General features: G+C 45.8%; 1 protein-coding gene across 2 annotated transcripts in view; it reads right to left on the reverse strand.

Moving 5' to 3' along the window:
• Positions 1–7,885: 7,885 nt before the first annotated feature.
• ATP1A3 (ATPase Na+/K+ transporting subunit alpha 3) overlaps positions 7,886–24,131 on the reverse strand; it is a 118,034-nt gene continuing 101,788 nt past the window's right edge. For both annotated transcript variants that reach the window (XM_069741666.1, XM_069741664.1), the window contains exons 2-23: positions 23,695–23,814; positions 23,399–23,458; positions 23,088–23,291; positions 22,834–22,947; positions 22,538–22,672; positions 22,004–22,121; positions 21,189–21,457; positions 20,547–20,745; positions 20,333–20,442; positions 20,075–20,209; positions 16,637–16,829; positions 14,448–14,623; positions 13,562–13,698; positions 12,646–12,796; positions 11,851–12,019; positions 11,603–11,757; positions 11,375–11,498; positions 10,146–10,291; positions 9,624–9,754; positions 8,930–9,031; positions 8,434–8,525; positions 7,886–8,043 (exon numbers count right to left, since the gene is read on the reverse strand). In XM_069741666.1, coding sequence (XP_069597767.1) covers positions 8,015–8,043; positions 8,434–8,525; positions 8,930–9,031; positions 9,624–9,754; positions 10,146–10,291; positions 11,375–11,498; positions 11,603–11,757; positions 11,851–12,019; positions 12,646–12,796; positions 13,562–13,698; positions 14,448–14,623; positions 16,637–16,829; positions 20,075–20,209; positions 20,333–20,442; positions 20,547–20,745; positions 21,189–21,457; positions 22,004–22,121; positions 22,538–22,672; positions 22,834–22,947; positions 23,088–23,291; positions 23,399–23,458; positions 23,695–23,814 — 3,069 coding nt within the window. In that variant the 3' untranslated portion in view covers positions 7,886–8,014. The remainder of the gene's footprint in view (positions 8,044–8,433; positions 8,526–8,929; positions 9,032–9,623; positions 9,755–10,145; positions 10,292–11,374; positions 11,499–11,602; positions 11,758–11,850; positions 12,020–12,645; positions 12,797–13,561; positions 13,699–14,447; positions 14,624–16,636; positions 16,830–20,074; positions 20,210–20,332; positions 20,443–20,546; positions 20,746–21,188; positions 21,458–22,003; positions 22,122–22,537; positions 22,673–22,833; positions 22,948–23,087; positions 23,292–23,398; positions 23,459–23,694; positions 23,815–24,131) is intronic.

The raw sequence follows: 24,131 nt of genomic DNA on the forward strand, positions 1-24,131 counted from the left end.
GTTGAATAGGTGCATGTCTCGAGCATAGGGTCTATGATACAGCCTCCTGTGATGCAGCCTCCTCCTGTGATGCATCCTCCTCCTGTGATGCAGCCTCCTGTGATACATCCCCCTCCTGTGATGCAGCCTTCTGTGATAAATCCCCCTCCTGTGATGCAGCCTTTTCCTGTGAAGCAGCCTCTTCCTGTGATGCAGCCTCTTCCTGTGATGCAGCCTCTTCCTGTGATACATCCCCCTCCTGTGATGCAGCCTTGTGTGATAAATCCCTCTCCTGTAATGCAGCCTTTTCCTGTCATATAGCCTCTTCCTGTAATGCAGCCTCCTGTGATACATCCCCCTCCTGTGATGAAAGCCTTTTCCTGTGATGCAGCCTTTTCCTGTGATGCAGCCTCTTCCTGTGATGCAGCCTCTTCCTGTGATACATCCCCCTCCTGTGATGCAGCCTTCTGTGATAAATCCCCCTCCTGTAATGCAGCCTTTTCCTGTGATATAGCCTCTTCCTGTGATGCAGCCTCTTCCTGTGATGCAGCCTCCTCCTGTGTTGCAGCCTCCTCCTGTGATATGGTCAGTACGAATATGACACAGGTTTGTGTGGTGACACTTTTCTGTCCCTGTATAATTGGGCTCCTCACTTCCAAGCAACATGGCCAATGTCCTACACTTTGTGGGGTCACGTTACCAGATATGAATCTTGGGTTTTTAGTGACAGGTGTTCCTATAGATATGGGAGACATTTTTGGCAGCGCCGAACATGATGCATTCACTTGTATTGCTGTCCGTTAGGCCAGAATTAATATTGGCCAGGTGAATGAAGTTGTATACGCCATGTATCATATATATAGATAGCTAAAATTGTGAAGGGATATATGGTGTTAATATCTCTTGCCTGGTGCCCCAATGTCCTTAAAGGGAAACTGTCAGCAGGATTGTGCTGAGTAACCTACAGTGTCGGGTCGGCGCCGTTATAATGATTACAATGATGCCACGTGATGAAATCCGTCTTGTGGTTCTTGTTTAATCTTTACTTTCAGCAGGGCTTTGTGGGGCTCTGCTTACCTATTCATATGTATGGCTTATGACTGGTCACTGACCCCTCACTGACCTGCCCCCTATTTTACATACAGAATATTATATGTATTGAAGAAAAAAAAATCACATTCAGCAGGCAGGTGCCGGCATGATCGCATCTATAATATGCATTTAATTATTTTATTTGCTGATATAAATTCAGAAAAAAAAATTCTCAAAATGGCGCCGGCCGCACCTGCGCAGTAACATCTATTGGCTTTCCAATATATGTATGTGTAAATATATGTAATGTGTGTGCTTAAGTGTTTTGGGGACAGGATTGGATCCCTGTGATTCTAGAGCCCGCCATTCAGGAGTGTCCTATGACTTGAGCATCTTTACAGGATGCGTGAGAAGTACTTTTTGTAATCTTTATGTATGATTTTGGTATCATAAAGTGATCTCTGTTTTGTTAAGCAAGAAATCAAGCCAGAGGAACAGAGTGAGAGAGAGATAAAGGGTGTTGCTGCTTTCTGGTAAATGTTTAACTCACCCCAGAGTTGAAATCACAGCTACACTGCTCACAACTGCGGTATAATGTCCTTCATGCTGCTACATCTATCTTATCTCAGAGATGGGTGCACAGCTACACTGCTCACAACTTCTGTATAATGCCCTTCGTGCTGCTATTTCTAGCTCACACCAGAGTTGAAATCACAGCTACACTGCTCATATCTTCTGTATTAATGTCCTTCATGCTGCCATTTCTAGCTCACACCAGAGTTGAAATCACAGCTACACTGCTCACATCTTCTGTATTAATGTCCTTCATGCTGCTATTTCTAGCTCACACCAGAGTTGAAATCACAGCTACACTGCTCACATTTTCTGTATATCTCACAACACAGCTAGATTCACAGCTACTGTACACTGCTCAGAACTAGTGATGAGCGAATAGCATTGTTGCATGCTCTGGTGATCTCCGAGTATTTTGGCGTGATCGGAGATTTAGTTTTCGTTGCCTCACCTGCACGATTTATAGCTGCTGGACAGCCTGAATACATATGGGAATTCCCTAACAAACAGGCATTCCTCACATGTACTCAGCCTGTCTAGCAGCCATAAATCATGCAGCTGCATTGACAAAAACTAAATCTCCGAGCACTAACATATACTCGGAGGCCAACCGAGCGTGCTCGGGAAAACCCGAGCAACGAGTATACTCGCTTATCACTACTCACGTCTGTATAATGTCCTTCATGCTGCTACTTCTGTCTCATCTTAGAGCTGGATGCACAGCTACACTGCTTACAACTGCCAAATAACGCTCTTCATACTAATTCTGAACATGTGTTGCATCTAGACAGGAGATCAGTGTTTGTGTCTGCTGTGTATGGGGGACATCATAGTAGCGAGTTTCCTCTCAATCTTAGCAACCACTGAAAATTAGAGAGCCTGTGAGGAAAATGCTATAATAACCCCTTCACAACATGCGCTGTACTATTACTGCGCATGTCGTGTCTCCCCCTTTGATGTGGGCTCCGGCGGTGAGCCACATCTAAGTCGCGACATGTCAGCTGTTTTGTACAATTGCGGCGGGTGAAATCGCTATTCACCTGTCGCTATTAACCTGTTAAATGCCGCTGTCAAATGCTGACAGCGGCATTTAACCGGCGCTTCCAGCCACACGGCCAGAAATAAGCGCATTGCCGACCCCCGTCACATGATCGGGGGTCGGCGATGTCTCAGGATGGTAACCATAGAGGTCCTTGAGACCTCTATGGTTACTGATGCAGGCCTGCTGTGAGCGCCCCCCTGTGGTCGGCGCTGATAGCCCCATCCAAAATAAAACAAAAAAAAAATCAAACCTACACATATTTGGTATCGCTGCGTTCAGAATCGCCCGATCTATCAATAAAAAAAAGCATTATCCTGATCGCTAAATGGCGTAGCGAGAAAAAAACTCGAAACGCCAGAATTACGTTTTTTTGGTCGCTGCGACATTGCATTAAAATGTAATAACGGGCGATCAAAAGAACGTATCTGCACAAAAGTGGTATCATTAAAAACATCAGCTCAGCACGCAAAAAATAAGCCCTCACCCGACCCCAGATCACGAAAAATGGAGACGCTACTGGTATCGGAAAATGGCGCATTTTCTTTTCAGCAAAGTTTTGAATTTTTTTTCACCACTTAGATACAAAAATAACCTAGACATGTTTGGTGTCTATGAACTCGTAATGACCTGGAGAATCATAATGGCAGGTCAGTTTTAGCATTTAGTGAACCTAGTAAAAAAGCCAAACAAAAAACAAGTGTGGGATTGCACTTTTTTTTTGCAATTTCACCGCACTTGGAATTTTTTTCCCGTTTTCTAGTACAAGACATGGTAAAACCAATGGTGTCGTTCAAAAGTACAACTCGTCCCGCAAACCTCTTCTGGAAATTACAGGAACACTTGAAACGTGTAGAATAACAGCACCACTCTTATCCATAGACCATGTCTGGTATTGCAGCTTGTGAGCACAACTTCCTTTTTTTTTAATTCTTGCAATCCCACAAGTCTCACTCACCTCTCCGTATTGCATACCTTTGTTTCTGCAGTAAAAAGAAATCAGTCCATTTGCAGTTTTTTGGGGTATTTTTTATTATTATTTATTTTTGTAAATCACAGAAAATGGCAGGAAAAACACAAGATAAAAAAAAAAAATATTCTTTGACAACCTTACAAAAAAACTAATGCAAGAGGGGGGGTGGAGACACATAACAGACACGAGACGCAAACAAGCCTCCACCTATCGGGATTCTCCAGGGTCCCTCTTATTGCCTACGATGCTCTAACTTTGTCGTTTTTTTCCTATCCCTCCACTATGTTGCTATACTTTCTCCTGGATATATTGTCTGTTCCGCTTTAACTTGTATAACTTTGTGATGTCTACTTATTCCAAATCTGCCCCCCCCTCCGTTCCACTTTTCTGCAGACGTTGGCATATTACACGTGAAGAATAGGGACATATACTGTATTTCGCGCACCCTTTAAATACAAGACGTCAGGACATCCACTCGTCATTCCCTCCTAATACACAGACATCAGGACGTGCACCTATCGCCCCCTTCTAATAAACACACGGACACGTGGACACGTACCTCTCACCCCCTCCTAATACACAGGACGGATACATGTACCGCTCACTCTCGTATAGACGGAGTACATCAGATATGGAGGAATAGTAGGTGGGTGGTTGAGTGAAGGGGGTTATTGTTACACATAGAAGACTTCCATATGAGAGATGCTCAGCTGGTCCCTCCGGAAGTCTAAGGGGTTAACAGGGACCTATTAATGCCCCTTAAAACCCTACGGCCGTTCACCGAACACATTGTTCATGAGAAATCATGTGACCACTACTGGTACCCTCGAAAATCCCCGAAAATGAACCCCAAAGCTGATAAAACAGCACATTACTAGTAATTCCGAAGAGCCGTGGTCATAACCTTTGGCAGCATAGAGGTTAATACGAGAGTACTATTGCAGCCCCCCTCCCACCCCAGTAAAATTGACATCTCTCCACTTTATCTTCTCAAATCACTCTTTTTTGCACTCTTCCTTCAGTACTAAAATTGCTAGCAGTGAAGGGAGTTAGCATTCATCTTCATGGCCTTTTTCCTCTAGTTGTTTCAACCCTTCACCTCTTTCGCTTTTTCCCCCATGGCCTCTTTCCTCTTCCCTTTCCATCCCTTCACCTCTTTCACTTTTTCCCCCATGGCCTTTTCTTCTTCCCTTTCCATCCCTTCACCTCTTTCACTTTTTCCCCATGGCCTTTTCTTCTTCCCTTTCCATCCTTTCACCTCTTTCACTTTTCCCCCATGGCCTCTTTCCTCTTCCCTTTCCATCCCTTCACCTCTTTCACTTTTCCCCCATGGCCTCTTTCCTCTTCCCTTTCCATCCCTTCACCTCTTTCACTTTTTCCCCATGGCCTTTTCTTCTTCCCTTTCCATCCTTTCACCTCTTTCACTTTTCCCCCATGGCCTCTTTCCTCTTCCCTTTCCATCCCTTCACCTCTTTCACTTTTCCCCCATGGCCTCTTTCCTCTTCCCTTTCCATCCCTTCACCTCTTTCACTTTTTCCCCATGGCCTTTTCTTCTTCCCTTTCCATCCTTTCACCTCTTTCACTTTTCCCCCATGGCCTCTTTCCTCTTCCCTTTCCATCCCTTCACCTCTTTCACTTTTCCCCCATGGCCTCTTTCCTCTTCCCTTTCCATCCCTTCACCTCTTTCACTTTTTTCCCCATGGCCTTTTCTTCTTCCCTTTCCATCCCTTCACCTCTTTCACTTTTTCCCCCATGGCCTCTTTCCTCTTCCCTTTCCATCCCTTCACCTCTTTCACTTTTTCCCCATGGCCTCTTTCCTCTTCCCTTTCCATCCCTTCATCTCCTTCACTTTTTCCCCATGGCCTCTTTCCTCTTCCTTTTCCATCCCTTCACCTCCTTCACTTTTTCCCCATGGCCTCTTTCCTCTTCCCTTTCCATCACTTCACCTTCACTTTTTCCCCATGGCCTCTGTCCTCTTCCCTTTCCATCCCTTCACCTCCTTCACTTTTTCCCCATGGCCTCTTTCCTCTTCCCTTTCCATCCCTTCACCTCTTTCACTTTTTCCCCATGGCCTCTTTCCTCTTCCCTTTCCATCCCTTCACCTTCACTTTTTCCCCATGGCCTCTTTCCTCTTCTCTTTCCATCCCTTCACCTCCTTCACTTTTTCCCCCATGGCCTCTTTCCTCTTCCCTTTCCATCCTTTCACCTCTTTCACTTTTTTCCCATGGCCTCTTTCCTCTTCCCTTTCCATCCCTTCACCTCCTTCACTTTTTCCCCCATGGCCTCTTTCCTCTACCCTTTCCATCCCTTCACCTCTTTCACTTTTTCCCCCATGGCCTCTTTCCTCTTCTCTTTCCATCCCTTCACCTCCTTCACTTTTTCCCCCATGGCCTCTTTCCTCTACCCTTTCCATCCCTTCACCTCTTTCACTTTTTCCCCCATGGCCTCTCTCCTCTTCTCTTTCCATCCCTTCACCTCCTTCACTTTTTCCCCCATGGCCTTTCCTCTTCCCTTTCCATCCTTTCACCTCTTTCACTTTTTCCCCATGGCCTCTTTCCTCTTCCCTTTCCATCCCTTCACCTCCTTCACTTTTCCCCCCATGGCCTCTTTCCTCTACCCTTTCCATCCCTTCACCTCCTTCACTTTTTCCCCATGGCCTCTTTCCTCTTCCCTTTCCATCCCTTCAACTCCTTCACTTTTTCCCCCATGGCCACTTTCCTCTTCCCTTTCCATCCCTTCACCTCCTTCACTTTTTCCCCCATGGCCTCTTTCCTCTACCCTTTCCATCCCTTCACCTCTTTCACTTTTTCCCCCATGGCCTCTTTCCTCTTCTCTTTCCATCCCTTCACCTCCTTCACTTTTTCCCCCATGGCCTCTTTCCTCTTCCCTTTCCATCCTTTCACCTCTTTCACTTTTTCCCCATGGCCTCTTTTCTCTTCCCTTTCCATCCCTTCACCTCCTTCACTTTTCCCCCCATGGCCTCTTTCCTCTACCCTTTCCATCCCTTCACCTCCTTCACTTTTTCCCCATGGTCTCTTTCCTCTTCCCTTTCCATCCCTTCACCTCCTTCACTTTTTCCCCCATGGCCTCTTTCCTCTTCTCTTTCCATCCCTTCACCTCCTTCACTTTTTCCCCCATGGCCTCTTTCCTCTTCCCTTTCCATCCTTTCACCTCTTTCACTTTTTCCCCATGGCCTCTTTCCTCTTCCCTTTCCATCCCTTCACCTCCTTCACTTTTTCCCCATGGCCTCTTTCCTCTTCTCTTTCCATCCCTTCACCTCCTTCACTTTTTCCCCCATGGCCTCTTTCCTCTTCTCTTTCCATCCCTTCACCTCCTTCACTTTTTCCCCATGGCCTCTTTCCTCTTCTCTTTCCATCCCTTCACCTCCTTCACTTTTTCCCCCATGGCCTCTTTCCTCTTCTCTTTCCATCCCTTCACCTCCTTCACTTTTTCCCCCATGGCCTCTTTCCTCTTCTCTTTCCATCCCTTCACCTCCTTCACTTTTTCCCCCATGGCCTCTTTCCTCTTCCCTTTCCATCCTTTCACCTCTTTCACTTTTTCCCCCATGGCCTCTTTCCTCTACCCTTTCCATCCCTTCACCTCTTTCACTTTTTCCCCCATGGCCTCTTTCCTCTTCCCTTTCCATCCCTTCACCTCTTTCACTTTTCCCCATGGCCTCTTTCTTCTACCCTTTCCATCCCTTCACCTCTTTCACTTTTTCCCCCATGGCCTCTTTCCTCTTCTCTTTCCATCCCTTCACCTCCTTCACTTTTTCCCCCATGGCCTCTTTCCTCTTCCCTTTCCATCCTTTCACCTCTTTCACTTTTTCCCCCATGGCCTCTTTCCTCTTCCCTTTCCATCCCTTCACCTCTTTCCCTTTTTTCCCCCATGGCCTTTTTCCTCTTCCCTTTCCATCCCTTCACCTCTTTCACTTTTTTCCTCATGGCCTTTTTCCTCTACCCTTTTGATCCCTTCAACTTTTTTTCTGGTACCATCCTCTCTCTCTCCCCCTCCTTAATAATATAACATTAAAATTAAATCATAAAAAGGAAAAAAAAGAAGAAAAAAAAAAGAAAAAATGGTTCTATTTATATTTATATATAATATATATATATTTATAATTTTACAGAAAAAAAAAGGGGGGGGGGGGGGGGGAGAGAAATGAGTCGAAAAAAAGAACCAAAGTGGAATCTGGAACAGAAGGCTGGGAGGTGGGTTCACAGCGAACGTTGCGTTTCTTGAAATCCTGTGGTGGTTGCTGTTTTTGTCGGGGTTCTTTTTTTGTTTTGTTTTCAATCTTGTTTTTTTTTTTTTTTGTTTCTTTGTTTGGGAAGGGGTAAGGGTGGGGAGTTGAGAGGGGGGGAAGGGGGTTCAGAGATTGGAGAGGGTCCAGGTCTGGGAGATGTGTCTCTCGGAATTTAATAATACGACTCTTTTTCTACCCAACCTGTAAAGAAATGAATAATAAAGACGCGTTAGTGTATTTAAGGCCCTGTCACTTGATTCCTGCTGTCCAAACCTCCAGCAACATGAATCAAAGCTTGGCGGCACAATTGTAGGGGAGAGCCAGGACTGGTGATTACTGACGGCCCCGACACTTGGATCCTCCGCATGCGCTGATCCATTCAGAGCACTGTACTTGGCGATCTCCCTCAGTCCACTAACTGGGTCCTGACCCCCATTTAAAGGGGTATTCCCAGACATACAACTTATCTCCTATCTACAGGGTTAGTGATAGGTGTCTGATCGCTGAGGACCCCCCACCACCACAAGAGAAGCAATCACATTATCATCACTACCTTCATGTGTATACACAAAAACCTGACTCTGCACTTACCTCCTGGGTGTCTCCTAAGGATAAGTTTTCGGATCTCATCATATATAAAGATGAGGAAGCTGTATGGGAAGGCACAGAACCACCAGCTGGGCCTACGCAAGGAGAGAAAGAAAGGATGTGTCAGCTTATTAGATCTCCCAAGTGCATGGATTATTAGCTACTAGTATTAGTCTTTGACCAATTCGGTTGACAGAAGGTGAAGGTGTGTGAAGACAGGCACCTATGGGACCCTATAGTAAAATCTGAATTTGGTGGGACTGGCCGATCATGTATATAGGGTGTCCCAAATTTTGCATGTTGGCAGGTTTCAGGGAAAAGTAGGATTGGTCATGTTGGACTATCCACCTCCAGAGGTGTCTGACAGCAGCTTATTCCCGTCTCGCCATACAAAATACATGCATGCTCAGCTGAACAGAGTGTGCATGTGTACAGGGGTTAATTGGAGGGCTCGCTGTCCCCAGTGTCTTCTGGGATGCCTAACGTTCTTCTTGCTTACTTCAATGGGTACATTCTCAGTGCGATGTCCATCCCAGGGCAATAAGACAAGAATGCTGCCAGAGCGGTTTCCTCGAATAGACCAAAGATGAGGATCTTATTCCTGGATGGGGAAAAAGAATACAAAGAACGAAACAGATTATAATGGTGATTCAAGGAGTCTTCATCAAGCTACTCGTTCTGTACAGCCGCTACCATGTGTCAGTCACTTTTTCCTACTGGTGAACTAGTTTCTCCCTTATCTCTGTCCTACACCCTTCCTGCGCCTTTACTTTACTAACGAACCAGGAATAATCGCCTCTGCAATCTTAACCTCCCATGGCTTATCTCGTGCTGCACCAGTTCTCTTGCATGCGCCCCCACCTCCCCGCACCTTACAATGGGGCAGCGGATGCGCCGGAAAAATGCATCCGCTGCCTCCATTGTGCAATGCAGCAAACGCTAGCGTCGGAATCTCTCCCCGACGCATTGCGACGGGGAGATTCCGACGCTAGTGTGAAAGTAGCCTAAAGTCTATAGGGACTGGCACCTACTTTTGGGTTGAACCCACCCCATGGCAAGTATTGAGTCCATTCAATTGGGTACTCAGAAATGAATCGGTGATCATATCTGGGAATAAGCTTTACCTTGGCAAGTGCCACCTCTCGTGACTCTCCTATGGTGGCACCTGGAATATTTTTATCTAGGTCACTTACTTCATGCCCTGCTGGAACACGGAGTTTCTTCTGGTTTTGCAGATGATGACATCGGCCCACTGTACGACCACAATGCTGACGAAAAAGGCCGTGTGACAGGTGAACTCCACAATCTTACGCTGCTCATATGTCTGAAGAAAGAGTAGAGGATGGACATGAGGTCATTGATGGTGGAGCCTGGGATATCTCAGGTAGGTCACATTTCAGGATAGATGCTGATCCCACCCGAGAAGCAGAGGGGTCGCCCATCCTGGCTGGTGACCGAAGAAGAGCCGGCACATGCGTGACTTTCATTCTCCACTTCTATGGGTGCTTCCTAATCAGCCAAGAAAGTGAGCCAAGCTGTTTTATTCGGAACACGGCACATGCAGACTCCTCTCCGTTCACAATGGCTGGATGTGGTCGAGGACTCCCGTTCTGGAGATAGATGAAGGTATCGAGAGGTGGGACCCGCATCTATCAAACATCTGTACATGCTATATACTGTAGGTCTAAATTTGGAAGAAGATTTTGACCACTCACCCATTGTTGGCCATAACTGTCTTCCAGGTCGTTAACACTTCTGTCATCCCAATTTAACCGAATGCCAACTAAGTGTGATGGCAAGAAACCGTTCTCAGCCAGAATTACAAAGTAGGAGAAGAAGCCACCAAGAGCTTGGATCATACCTGAATGGAGACGTAGGAAGAGGAACATCACAATCCAGGAAAGTGGAACCACAGGTGTACTTATTTTTCAAATCAATCCTATATCTATCACAGATTTGTTGGGACCAATTCATTAATCATTTCCCAACGCAACCAATGTTTATTTTTACCCTGTTTTTTCCATTCTGCTTTTTCTATGGCGTGTTGATGTGGGGGGGGGGGTGTATGTTGTCTTGATCGCTTTTTATTGAATTGTTTGGAAATATGGAAATTCCTGTGTTTCGATTTGTTTTTATCTCATGGGTTAAATCTATTTATATTTTGACAGATCCGATTTTTACGGACGTGGCGATACTGAAGAAGTGGGAAAAGTGAGTGAATTGTATTCTTTTTAATATTCTTCAAAACGTTTTTTTTTTTTTAGCTTTTTTTTGTTTTGTTTTGGTTTTTATTCCCCTTAGCTGACTTGAACCTGCAATAGTCTGATCGTGTGGTCTACATGGTGAACCATCAGCACCAATGGATTAAGCATATCAATCAGTGCTGAATGAGATCAGAGTTTTCTCTAATCCTGGTGGTTGGTGGAGGAGTGTGGCTGTTTTCTAAAAGGCCGCACCTTGAGAAAGCGAGGCGAAACGCGCGTCGGTGTTGGTGTGGCGCGTGCCCAGACTCTGATACACTATGGGTAAGCAAGCTTAAAAGTGGGAAGTATGGGCTCCATTGATCAAGCGCGCACTTACTCTGATCTCTGGTGATACATTTTTGCCTTTAATAGTGACTTCCCTCTGAAAGTACTATGCACTATGCACTTTACGGATTACCTTGTAGTTTATTTGAATATCTGGACACCGATAGCCATCATTATCTGATCCTAGTCTGTTATAATTTACTTGTATATGATTAATAAACTTTCTATGATTGTATTGGACATCGTACTCCTATTTTTTTGAATTTGTTGATATAGCTTTGGAGTGTCCGTGAGGTGTATCTTTAAGACAACCACATAGGGATGAGTCTTTGTGGCACCTCTTTATGGATATGGCCCTTTGTGGTTTTGTTTTCTCTTAATGTTTTCTAGAAGGGTCTACCATCCCATAGACTCACCAATTTGCCCGTACGCCATGCTGATCAATCGTTCGTTCACCAGTTTGTCTGTCCGAGGATTTCTTGGCTGCCTCTTCATAATGTCACTCTCTGCTGCTTCATAGGCCAAGGAGATGGCGGGAACCTAGAGAATAGTTTATTTTATGAAATTTTAGGTATAACAATATCTGGCTTGACCTGTTACTCATTTCTTGGTTACCCTACAGACTCCTCAGACTCGTTACTCACCATGTCAGTGCCCAAGTCAATGCAGAGGATGGTGATGGTGCCCAAAGGCAGAGGGATGTTGGCCATAATAAAGAGCAGGAAGGGGGTGATCTCAGGAATGTTACTAGTCAGAGTGTAGGCAATTGACTTCTTCAGGTTATCAAAAATGAGGCGACCTATGTAGAGAAGATATCATTTGTAAGGTTGTATCTATGAGCAGAGATATCCATGTTCTAACCTCCATACTCCACAACCTAATCCCGTCTTACCTTCCTCCACACCGGTGACGATAGAAGCAAAGTTATCATCCAGCAGGATCATATCAGCTGCTTGCTTGGAGACATCAGAACCTGCGATTCCCATGGCCACCCCAATGTCAGCTTTCTTCAGAGCTGGGGAGTCATTTACACCATCACCGGTGACAGCCACGATGGCGCCCTACAAGAAAAGCAGAGATGTTGCCAAGACCAAGCACATAGATATTGGGTCCTTAGGGTCCGGTAATGGGTCATTCATGGACCCAAGGTGAAATGTTGTGTTCCTGTGATATAGATTCCTTTCTTATATAAAGGGACTAGAGCAAAAATGTTATCAAACTAGAGAAGGGCAATTCGATTCACTTTGCCTTGTTCCGGTTCTCCATGGCTGCCGGTCCCCACACCGGGCATTCTTGTCGCCTCTAGTGCTTAATAGGCCCTACGACATCATGAATCTACCTAAGGCTTAGTCCATAAGTCTCAGGAGAGATCAGCACATGCATCATGCCATGACATTGATGGACCATGGCCCTGTTCCAAGGGTGATGTCTGTGGAGACAGCTTATATCTAGGCTTCTTCTGATGGCTTCTCAAGGTCTGCCACCGCAGATCAATAAGCCATATATTACTACCTACTAAAAAGTACTGTTGTTATAAAAAACATATATATTTTTCGTACCTTTATGTACACTAGGTGGCGCTAAGATTATATTTATTTTAGCCTGGAAGTATTTAATTCTTCAGGTAGTTTCACTCTGGCTTGTGCGCTAATCAGCATAGTGATCAGATTTTCAGCTATGCCCTCACCTGGCGCTGGCAGCCTTCCACAATGATGAGTTTCTGTTGTGGGGACGTGCGGGCAAAGACAATCTCGGTATGGTTCTGCAGGATCTCGTCTATCTGTTCAGTGCTCATGTCTTTCAGGTCTGTGCCATGGATAACACAGGCCTTGGCATCCCTGCCGAGACAAAGTACAAATTACATGTAGAAAACTGGGACATGAAGACAACTAGTAGGTTTCATTCCTTTCTAATGATTCCATCTGTTATGTCCTTGGGCTCCTTCATCCAAAACTTGAAAATTCAGACTTGACTGGAGCTAAACTGCTGATGGCAGGATCAGCGCAGTGATTTAAAGGGGTATTCTCAAGTATGAAAACTTCTGATCTCAGGGGGCTTGGCTGCATGAACCCCCACGATCCCAAGAACCGAGGCTCTGAGGAGCCCCATGTGAATGCAGTCGTGATCGATCATGTGCATTAATTCTTAATGGGACCGCCAGAGATAGAAGAGCGCAACGAAAGACTGGTCTTCAGCACTCTCAGAAGATCGACCACTGCTCCATCAACACAGGGCTCTTCATAGCCCCAGTTCTCAGGATCGGTGGGGGTCCCAGTGGTCAAACCCCTAATGATCGGGAAGTTGTTGGAGAAGAGATACATTTCAAACTCCCTGACAGATGTAGGGATAGATAAGGATCCGGTATGTCCCATTTTGTTCTCGGCAAGTTAAGAGGAGTCTGTCAGTGGCTGTCTCTTCGAGTCGGGGGAAAGACGAACGATTGGCCAAATCATCATTCGGCCAACAACTATGTATTGTGTATAGGGCCTCCTTAGTCTGAAGACCCAGCAGCAGTTCAGCTTCCTAGGTCTATAATCCTCCTTATAAGACATTATCCACAAGTTCCTATTTCCCGTTGGTTCTTGATTGGTGTTTAGCTTTACCTGGGATTAACCTGGGAGACTGGGATGTTGAGTCTGGCTGCGATATCTTCCACGGTCTCGTTGCCCTCTGAGATGATGCCTACACCCTTGGCAATAGCTTTGGCTGTGATTGGGTGATCACCAGTCACCATGATGACCTAGAGCAAGACATAAGGATGATAAGACAAATGTGTTAAAGAGCAAACCGCGCAAAAGTCATCTGCTGGTAAGTCGTTTAGTCCTGAGCCAAGGTCCTAGTGTCTCCAAAGACTACAGTTTGACCAAATATTTTGTCAAGTGGAAATCACAGATAGGACAAAACAATTTCCTACAGATGGGTAGAGTTAATGCAAATCAATTTCGCAAGACCTGGGCCTTCGGTCGCGTCAGTAATCTATGGCTGTTGAATGGAAGCCCTGAGAACCACCTTTTATCTGATGGCATCTAAGGCTCTTGGTTTGATCGCTTGGTCTGGTGCGACGTTATTGCAGTGTGACGCCCATGTGACATCGCACAAGGCTGGGAATGAAGTCTTGTAAGAGGAGGTGTTCATAGCTCCTGTCCAGTGGCCACAAATTGCCGAAGTGGCTAATGGCCCAATATTTCTAATCGTGATTTAAGGCTCTTTAATGAATAGGACATTAGCTACCTGTAGGTGGCATTAGAAGAGAGACAATTATCATACATTTTCCCAGGACAAGCCTGCAAGGAGAACCAGTGCAGAACACTCAGACGTTTCCAGCAGTGGAAACTTCAGAGTGATGCCCAAAGAAGTGGCCTCTAATTTGGACTCTCCAGCTGGGAGTTGGTGTTTCCCATTACCTCGAGAGCCACAAGTTGTATACTTTGCTTCTTTGTCCAGTTCTGTGATAAGTTTTTAAACTATTTCCTTTTTTTACCCTCTCACCTTGATTCCTGCACTTCTGCATTTGCCTACAGCATCTGGTACAGCTGCCCTGGGTGGGTCAATCATGGACATGAGTCCTACAAAGCAAAGGTTCTCGGTACTGAAGTTAAGATCCTCGGTATCAAAAGCAAAGCCCTTAGGATGCAGTTCTTCTGGGAAATAGTAATGGCAGAATCCTGGAGAGAGGTACAAAGTAGATCACTACATAGGAATAGTACACAAAGCACGAGACGCGTTGTCATCAGGATTTCTGAGCAGTGCAGACTCGGCCTTCAGGCAATTATATCTCATCTTAACAGTATTTTATAGCTAGCTCTCCCTATCTCTATGCCAGAGCTGTCACGTCCTCTCTTTTCAGATTCACAAAAAAAAAACAGCAGCTGCGTTCCCGGCCTCTGCTTTTATACTGGCTCTGATAGCCCCTCCTGATTGGCTTTTTCATATCATGTGATGTGGCTGCTGAGTTCCCTGCCTCTGCTTTTATACTGGCTCTGATAATTCCTACTAAATAGCTTTGCTATATCATTTGATGTGGCTGCTACATCCCCTGCCTCTGCTTTTATACTGGCTATGATAGCCCTTACTATGCCAGAGCTGTCGCGTCCTCTCTTTCCAGTTTCACAAAAAAAAACAGCAGCTGCGTTCCCGGCCTCTGCTTTTATACTGGCTCTGATAGCCCTTCCTGATTGGCTTTTTCATATCATGTGATGTGGCTGCTGAGTTCCCTGCCTCTGCTTTCATACTGGCTCTGATAATTCCTACCTAATAGCTTTGCTATATCATTTGATGTGGCTGCTACATCCTCTGCCTCTGCTTTTATACTGGCTACTAGATTGTGGCCCGATTCTAACGCATCGGGTATTCTAGAATATGCATGTCCCCGTAGTATATGGACAATGATGATTCCAGAATTCGCGGCACACTGTGCCCGTCGCTGATTGGTCGAGGCAACCTTTATGACATCATCGTCGCCATGGCAACCATTATGACATCATCGTCGCTGTGCCCGTTGCTGATTGGTCGAGGCCTGGCGGCCTCGACCAATCAGAGACGCGGGATGTTTACGTCCTTTATGACATCATCGTCGCTGTGCCCGTCTCTGATTGGTCGAGGCCGCCAGGCCTCGACCAATCAGCAACGGGCACAGCGACGATAATGTCATAAAGGACGTAAACATCCCGCGTCTCTGATTGGTCGAGGCCGCCAGGCCTCGACCAATCAGCAACGGGCACAGCGACGATGATGTCATAATGGTTGCGGCCTCGACCAATCAGAGACGCGGGATGTTTACGTCCTTTATGACATCATCGTCGCTGTGCCCGTCGCTGATTGGTCGAGGCCTGGCGGCCTCGACCAATCAGAGACGCGGGATTTCTACGTCGATGCTGTGCCGGTCTCTGATTGGTCGAGGCCTGGCGGCCTCGACCAATCAGAGAGCAGGGATTTCCAGGACAGACAGACAGACGGAAAAACCCTTAGACAATTATATATATAGATGATAGCCTCTACTGGTTGGCTTTGCTATGTCATCTGATGTGGCTGCTGCATTCCCTGCCTCTGCTTTTATACTGGCTATGATAGCCCCTACTGGTTGGCTTTGCTATGTCACCTTATGTGGCTGCTGCATTCCCTGCCTCTGCCTGTTATACTGGCTATGATAGCCCCTACTGGTTAGCTTTGCTATATCATGTGATGTGGCAGCTGCAGTCCCTTCCTCTGCTTTTATACTGGCTCCGATAGCCCCTCCTGATTGGCTTTGCTATATCATGTGATATGATTGCTGCAATCCATGCCTTTGCTTTAATTCTGGCTCTGTTAGCCCCTCCTGTTTGAATTTGCTATGTTATGTGATGTGGCTGCTGCATTCCATACCTTTGCTTTTCTACAGGCTCTGATAGGAAAGCCAATCAGCAGGGCTGCTGCATTCCCTGCATCTGCTTGTCTACTGGCTCCGATAGCCCATACTGGTTTCCTTTGTGTGTTGTGTTAATTGCAAAGCATTACAGGGAAGCCCTTTTCAGTATGATGCAATCTTCTGCTTTGTGTGAACATTTTTTTAATCAACAGGTCACAAATTATTTAAGTTCTCCAGGTCTTGCAAATTTCCTAAAATTCGACCCAAATTTGATTTGTATTGAACAGATTTGCTCATCTCTGCACCCTGCCCGTATTTTTTCTTTAATGCACACCCAATACTCTCTCTCCGAGTCCTCCCAGCTCCAAGTATGCATTCTGGAAAGCCTCTTTCAGCTCCTCGTCCAGAGGTTGCTCTTTGCCCTGGATTAAGATGGTGGAGCAGACATCCAGGATCCTCTCGGGGGCTCCCTTCATGACGAGCATGAAGCGGTTATCATCGGGGTCTTCAGTCTCATGGATGGACAGCTGTGGAGCAAGCGAGTAGGAAATAAAGAAGCTTAGGGTACAGCTCCACCTTATTGTTCTTCACGATGGTATTATAATAGCGACAAGTGGGTATCAGGTCCAGGCATCATGTGGTCTGTACAAGGTTATGTAGGCGTCACATCCACATGATGCCAGGACCCTCTTCTCTAGATAAGTGACGCACACCCACCGGCTGTGCACATGATGGAAACCTGACTCATCAGACCAGGCGCCTTATGCCATTGCTCCATGGTCCAGTTCTGGTCCAATATTTTTTTTTAACTGTGTATACTTAGTATCCTGACACTAGAAGCTGTCAGGAGTCACTTCTTCAAGGGCGTACGTAGACGGCGACTGACAGCCTTGGCAAATGTTTTAAGTCATTACTTTATGTATATCATTCTGTGCTTAAGGTAAAAAGCTGATTATAATAAATCAAAATAATTCTTTAATTTCTAAATTATATAATTCTGGCTGCCTGTTGCCACCACTAGGGGGAGCTAGCTGCGTACAGATGTAAGTGTAGTGAGCTCCCTCTAGTGGTAGCTGCAGGTAGTGTTACAACAACCAGGGAAAACAGTTCAGAACTGGGCCGCCATTGAACAAACCCATCACCATAATGATAATTTTTTGCTCTCTGAGATCTTGGCCACTTCTCATTTACAATATTTAGTGTTTTGGTAAATGTGCAATTAGCAGAGATACAATGTTGTAGTATGTACAGTGTTGTAGTATGTACAAAGTTGTAGTATGTACAATGTTGTAGTATGTCCAATATCGTAGTATGAACTAATGTCTACCCGCTAGATTTATTGCACGTGCCTTCTATTCTGTGTCCTGCCGATGAGCGGAGATTAGGGTAATGTGGGCACGCGATGTACCAGGCCGGAGAGGTAGAGTTAAAAAGCTTTTATGTTATTATGAAATGAATGTTAAGAAGGATCAGGATGGGATCCTGCAGCAGCTGGGACTAATCTCTAGAGAGAGGATGACAAAGGTGGTAGAGGAGGGTGAAGGATGCACGCGGAGAACACGCTGATGAGTTATGAGACCACCGGAAGCGGTCTTGAAGAGGAGCTCTAGTCTAAATTATCTTTTAACAGGACATAGAAACATTTAAGAAGGACCCATTGGTGAGGTCTGTGATCTCGGACCACCACTGAATCCCATTTTGATCAGTGTATATAGAGAAATTAAAGTCAAAGGGGAATAAATCAGTTGCACAGGTGAAAAACCCATAAAAACATGGCCTCACCTGTCCACTGGTTGTGTCTGGTTTTGAACCTCAGCTGCAATACCACACACAACCTGTGGACAGATGTGGCGCTGTTTTTAAAAGATGTTTGTCCAATCCTGGACAACACCTCAATAGGTCATTTCATCGTGGGAAACAAAGGTGGTCTGAGTGTTAAAAATTATTGCATGCCCCCCCCCCCAAAAAAAAAAAAATCTCTACAAAGAGTCGGCCATTATGTAAACTAGTATCCACTGCCTGCTGTCTCTAGCAGCAGACACCCCGAAAAGGATTACAGGAGGTGGGGGCGAGTCTATGTCTCTACAGGAAGTAGTGGTGGGACTTCGGCCCTCTACAGGAGGTTTGGGGGTCTGTTTTCTCACCACATGAAGTTGTGGCAGGGATTTGTCTCTCTAGAGGAATTTGGGGCAGGTCTTAGTCTCTACAGGAAGTGGGGGTGGAACTTTGTCTCTTTACAGGAAGTGGAAGCGAGTGTTTGTTTCTCTACAGGAAGTGGGGGCAGGCCTTTAGGTCTCCACAGCAAGAAGGAGAATGGTCTTTGTCTCTATAGGAAGTGGAGGCAGCTGTTTGTGTCTCTTCAGGGAGTAGAGGCAGGGCTTTATCTCTCTGCAGGAAGTAGAGGTGTCTCTTTGTCTCTCGACAGCAAGTGGGGCAGCTCTTTGTTTGCCTATCGACAGCAAGTGGGACAGCTCTTTGCCTCTCGACAGCAAGTGGGGCAGCTCTTTGTCTCTCTACAGGAAGTGGGGCAGCTCTTTGTTTGCCTATCGACAGCAAGTGGGGCAGCTCTTTACCTCTCTACAGGAAGTGGGGCAGCTCTTTGTCTCTCTACAGGAAGTGGTGCAGCTCTTTGTCTCTCTACAGGAAGTGGGGCAGCTCTTTGTTTGCCTATCGACAGCAAGTGGGGCAGCTCTTTGTCTCTCTACAGGAAGTTTGGCAGCTCTTTGTCTCTCTACAGGAAGTGAGGCAGCTCTTTATCTCTCTACAGGAAGTGAGGCAGCTCTTTATCTCTCTACAGGAAGTGGTGCAGCTCTTTGTCTCTCTACAGGAAGTGGGGCAGCTCTTTGCCTCTCGATAGCAAGTGGGGCAGCTCTTTGACTCTCTACAGGAAGTGGGGCAGCTCTTTGTCTCTCTACAGGAAGTGATGCAGCTCTTTATCTCTCTACAGGAAGTGGTGCAGCTCTTTGTATCTAGCTACAGGAAGTGCGGCAGCTTTGTCTCTCTACAGGAAGTGGAGCAGCTCTTTGTCTCTCTACAGGAAGTGTGGCAGCTCTTTGTCTCTCTAGAGGAAGTGCAGCAGCTCTTTGTTTCTCTACAGGAAGTGGGGTAGCTCTTTGTCTCTCTACAGGAAGTGGGGCAGCTCTTTGTCTCTCTACAGGACGTGGGAGTGGATCTTTCTCTCTCTACAGGAAGTGGGTCGGAGTTTGTATTTTTATAGGAAGTTGCAGCAGGTGTTTGGCTCTGTACAGGAAGTAAGGGAAGTTTTTTGTATTTCAACAGGAAGTGGGAGCAAATGTTTCCCTACAGGAAATGGGGGCAGCTTTTTGTGTCTCTTCAGGAAGTGTGGATGGCTCTTTGCCTCTCGACAAAACGTAGGGCAGCTCTTTGTCTCTACAATAAATGGGAGCAGATCGTTCTCTCTACAGGAAGTGGGGTGGGGTTTGTCTTTTTATAGGAAGTGGGTGGCAGGTGTTTCTCTCTACAGGAAGTGGGGGCGAGTGTTTGTTTCTCTACAGGAAGTGGGAGCAGGTTTCTTTAGGTCTCTACAGGAAGTGGTGGGTAGGTCTTTGTCCCCTGTACAGGAAGAAGGGGCACCCTGAGCATCACCTGGAATGATCAGAAAGCTACCAGGACTGTCTATATGATCCCCGCTCTGGGGTGCAGCATTGCCTTCTGAACACATTTTTTAACAAACGACCAAATTTAGCTTCTCGGTTTTGTATAATTGGGGATGTAGAATTAGTTGGGTTCTCATAGATCATCAGTCACTGACCTGATATTTATTTGTGGAGTTGAATGGAATCTCGGCAACTTTCTTGTTCTTCTCTCTCATTGCCTTGACGGAACCACAAGACAATTCGATGCACTTCAAGAGAGCAGATTCAGAGGCGTCTCCGGCCACGTCCCTCTGCGAAGGAGACACAAGTGAGGTTACGGGCCTAAGCTGACTTCAATATTGTCAGACAGTGAGGATATATGCAAAAGACGAGCATCCACCCAACGACACGTAGCTCTGGGCAAGGTCACGCACCTTCAGGATGGGAATGTTGTCATTTCCAGCTTTGAAGACGGCACGGTTGCACAGGGCAGCAATGCGAGCCAAGGCAACCCAGGTGGGAGAACTCTTGTCAAATGAAGCACCTAAGGGAAGAAACATGGGAGAAGCAGGAGCGGTTGAGATGACCGTGAGAAGGTTATACAGGGTAAAACATCTCTTTTTTTTGCTCTGTGCATGGATTCCATACCTGACTGATCCTCTGTGGTGTCGGCCTCATGAATTTGGTTGTCGAACCACATATGTGCCACAGTCATCCTGTTCTGGGTGAGGGTTCCGGTCTTGTCAGAGCAGATGGTGGATGTAGATCCCAGAGTTTCCACAGCTTCCAGGTTCTTCACCAAGCAGTTCTTTCGAGCCATACGCTTGGCAGTCAGAGTTAGACATACCTGCGGTAAGATTAAATTTTATATCAAGTGCATGTAACATCTAATTTATGAAGTCCGATCACTGGGAACCCAACCAATGCACAGCTGCTAGGACTCTTCCTTCTCCAAAACATTAACCCTCTAGTCTGAAGGCTAACATGTTATGAAGGCTGCTTCAGAAACAGATAGTTATGGCATCTTACCAAGAGATATGTTTTGGACTATAGTGGGGTCCATGCCAGGCCAAAATGTCACCCATCAATCACAACCAAGTCATATCTTTCTATTCTGTAGCAGAAATTAGAATGTTATCTTCAGATTTGTGGTACAGATCCTCTTGGAAATACATTGGATTCGCCATGGGCTAAGGTGGTGCCACCCAAGCAGAGCTCCTTGTACCCCGGCAAAGGGATCCCCTAAAAAACATCATGGCTTGCTATAATTAGGAGGTCTCCAGTACTTACAGTGACCGTGGCCAGGAGTCCCTCTGGTACGTTAGCCACAATAATTCCGATAAGGAAGATCACTGCCTCCAGCCACGAGTATCCCAAAATGAGGGAAAGGATGAAGAAGGTGATTCCAAGGAAAACAGCCACGCCAGTGATGAGATGGATAAAGTGCTCAATTTCCTTGGCAATTGGGGTCTTCCCGGATTCCAGACCAGAAGCCAATGTGGCGATGCGGCCCATCACTGTCCTGTCTCCTGTGGCAATGACAACTCCGCGGGCCGTACCTGTAAGTGCATCCGTTATGTAGACAATTAGGTTTTCCTTCAATTTTTATTTTCATATGGTCCTACATGACAACCTATACCACATTCCCAAAGCAAAGTCGGCCACGATAATGCTTCTAAAAGTGGCCAAAGAAATAATCATAGACGAACTGTGCTTTGCTCCGGTGCTAAGTCTCCATCGGTGCTCCCGGTGTTATTGTCTGCAGCGCTGATGTCGTGTTGACAGCGCTGCAGCCAATTACTGAGCTCCGTGGTTCTGCGTGAGTTGACGATATGACCCGCTGAGCTCACTAATGTGACTTCAGCATTGCAGACAATAATAGACACAGGGAGCAGTGGTGAAGTCTCAGCGATGGACCCGGGAAGGGGTGACCAAGACAAACTGCAGCCAAAGGACAAGAGTTTTCCGGAAAATGAAAACCCTTTTAATTATCTTGTTGGTCGATAACTCAACTTTTTCCTAACACTGGGTTCTCATTTTGTGTCCAACCCTCAGTCTTCCTTAATGACATACAACATTATTTTGAGGGAGAAAAGTAATATTACCTTCAACGCAGTTGGTGGAGAAGAAAGTGACGTTACGTGTCTCCAGGGGGTTGTCATGAGTGCAATCGGGTGATCGGGTCTGAGGCTCAGATTCACCAGTCAGGGAAGAGTTATCTACCTAAAAGAGTGGAAGGATAAGAAGAGATGGAATGAATAATAATCAGAAGAAATACGTACACAGTTAAAAAAAAAAAAGATTATATTTTGAAAAGGGGATCGGAGACAACTAATTTCTTGAGTCTAATAAGGGGTTAATAAAGAACATATAAGAAGATTCTGTCCACTTCTAAATAAGTAGTCCTTTAAATTATGTTTTAGGCTTGAAAGATGTTGAGTAATGGTCTGCACACAAAAGCCTTGAAGGAAAATAATGCTAGACTTGCCAATAGGCACCGATTTGGCAACGTGTTCTTTGGAGGAACGAAGATATAAGACTTGGAGGGAAATCACCAGGAAGTGATAAGATGCTCTACAGAGATGATTGATATCTACAGGATATTTTATTACTGACGATCATTGTGAATAGTAACTCACTTTGCAACCATGGGCAGAGATGATCCTCAGATCAGCCGGTACTCGGTCTCCACCTTTGATCTCTACTAGGTCACCAACCACAACTTCCTCAGCGTTCAGCTGCATCTTTTCACCTTCTCGGATAACTAAAGCTTGCTAGGAGAAAGGATGAAAAGGACCAATAGTCGTGAGAGTGCAAAAAGTAGGGGGCAGATTTACGATACTTGAAAGGTAACTCATGGTGGTAGGAAGCAAAAGTCACCCTACGAAGGTAGGAATGGAGGTAGGACGATGCCATACAAGACCACCATACATACCTGGGGCACCATGTTCTTGAATGACTCCATGATCTTTGAGCTCTTGGCCTCTTGGTAGTAGGAGAAGCAGCCAGTGATGATCACCACTGCCGCCAAAACGATACCTAGGTACAACTAAATGAAGGACACAAACATCGAAAGTCAGGAAAGAAGTCCTTATTACTTTTATTGAAGCACCTTAAGGAGCATGATCACCTTACGTGCCATCTCGGACATATCAGTATTACAATTATAGATATATCAGATTTGCTCACATTGTCACCTGTGGGATCATCCTCTGTACCCGCTTGGATCCCGTACGCCAGAAAGCAGAGAATAGCTCCAATCCACAGCAGGATGGAGAATCCACCGAAGAGCTGGCGACAAAACTTGATCCATTCGGGTGTGGTGGGTGGGGGAGTGAGTGCGTTGGGACCATCCCTGGCCAGGATCTCAGCCGCTTTACTGAGGGTCAGCCCCTGGAGAAACAAAAAGTGTACACATTTTTTTTGGCTTAGCCTCCTGCTTTTCAGCCATGTCTCTGTAGCGTCAAATTTTGGCATGACCATCATCGTGAACAACTGACCTGTACACAATCTGTGTTGTATTTCCGACACACCTCTTCCACCGACATTTTGTGCTCCGTCTGAGAACATAAAGAAAGTTTGTGAAGGGCAGTAAGGGGTGCACACGACTGAGAAGGACTCAGTCCACTCCGACATGAAGATGACGACGACGTCATGAAAAATGAGATCTCTATATACTGCACCTTGCGGAAGGAATGATATGGATGAAAGGGGCAAAGAAATACCGTACGTATGGGCCAAAATTCTGGTCTTAATAGTGCCCTGAACTAATATTACTGTAGTGTGCGAGACTCACCATGGCCACTTCTTTCTTGAGATCATCCATTTCTTTCTTTGTAACCTTACCCTTCTGAGGGGATTCTTCTTCTTTATTGTCCTGTGTGGTGGCCACACGGTAACTATCCGACCGGCCGTACTGCAAGAGAAGGAAAAAAAAAAAAGGGTTTTCAGAATTCCAATAATGCAAGATGCATCTTATGAAACACGTACAATGTCCGTCTATCAAGAACAGAAAGAATCTGTTTAGAATATAACAAATAGTCTATGACCATAATTCAGTCTATGATCATTTCCAGGACACTTATTTTATCCGTAGCAAAGCCACTGATTTCCGATCAAAAGCTTCTATCGACAGAGAAACCTATTTTGAGCATATAGAAGAGAAATCCCGCGAGGGCAGAGAGCGGACGGACCAACGAATCATGATTGAACAAAGGCCCATCAATCACGTGA

This window comes from Ranitomeya imitator, chromosome 10, assembly GCF_032444005.1.
Source record: "Ranitomeya imitator isolate aRanImi1 chromosome 10, aRanImi1.pri, whole genome shotgun sequence".
Classification (NCBI taxonomy): Eukaryota; Metazoa; Chordata; class Amphibia; order Anura; family Dendrobatidae; genus Ranitomeya; species Ranitomeya imitator.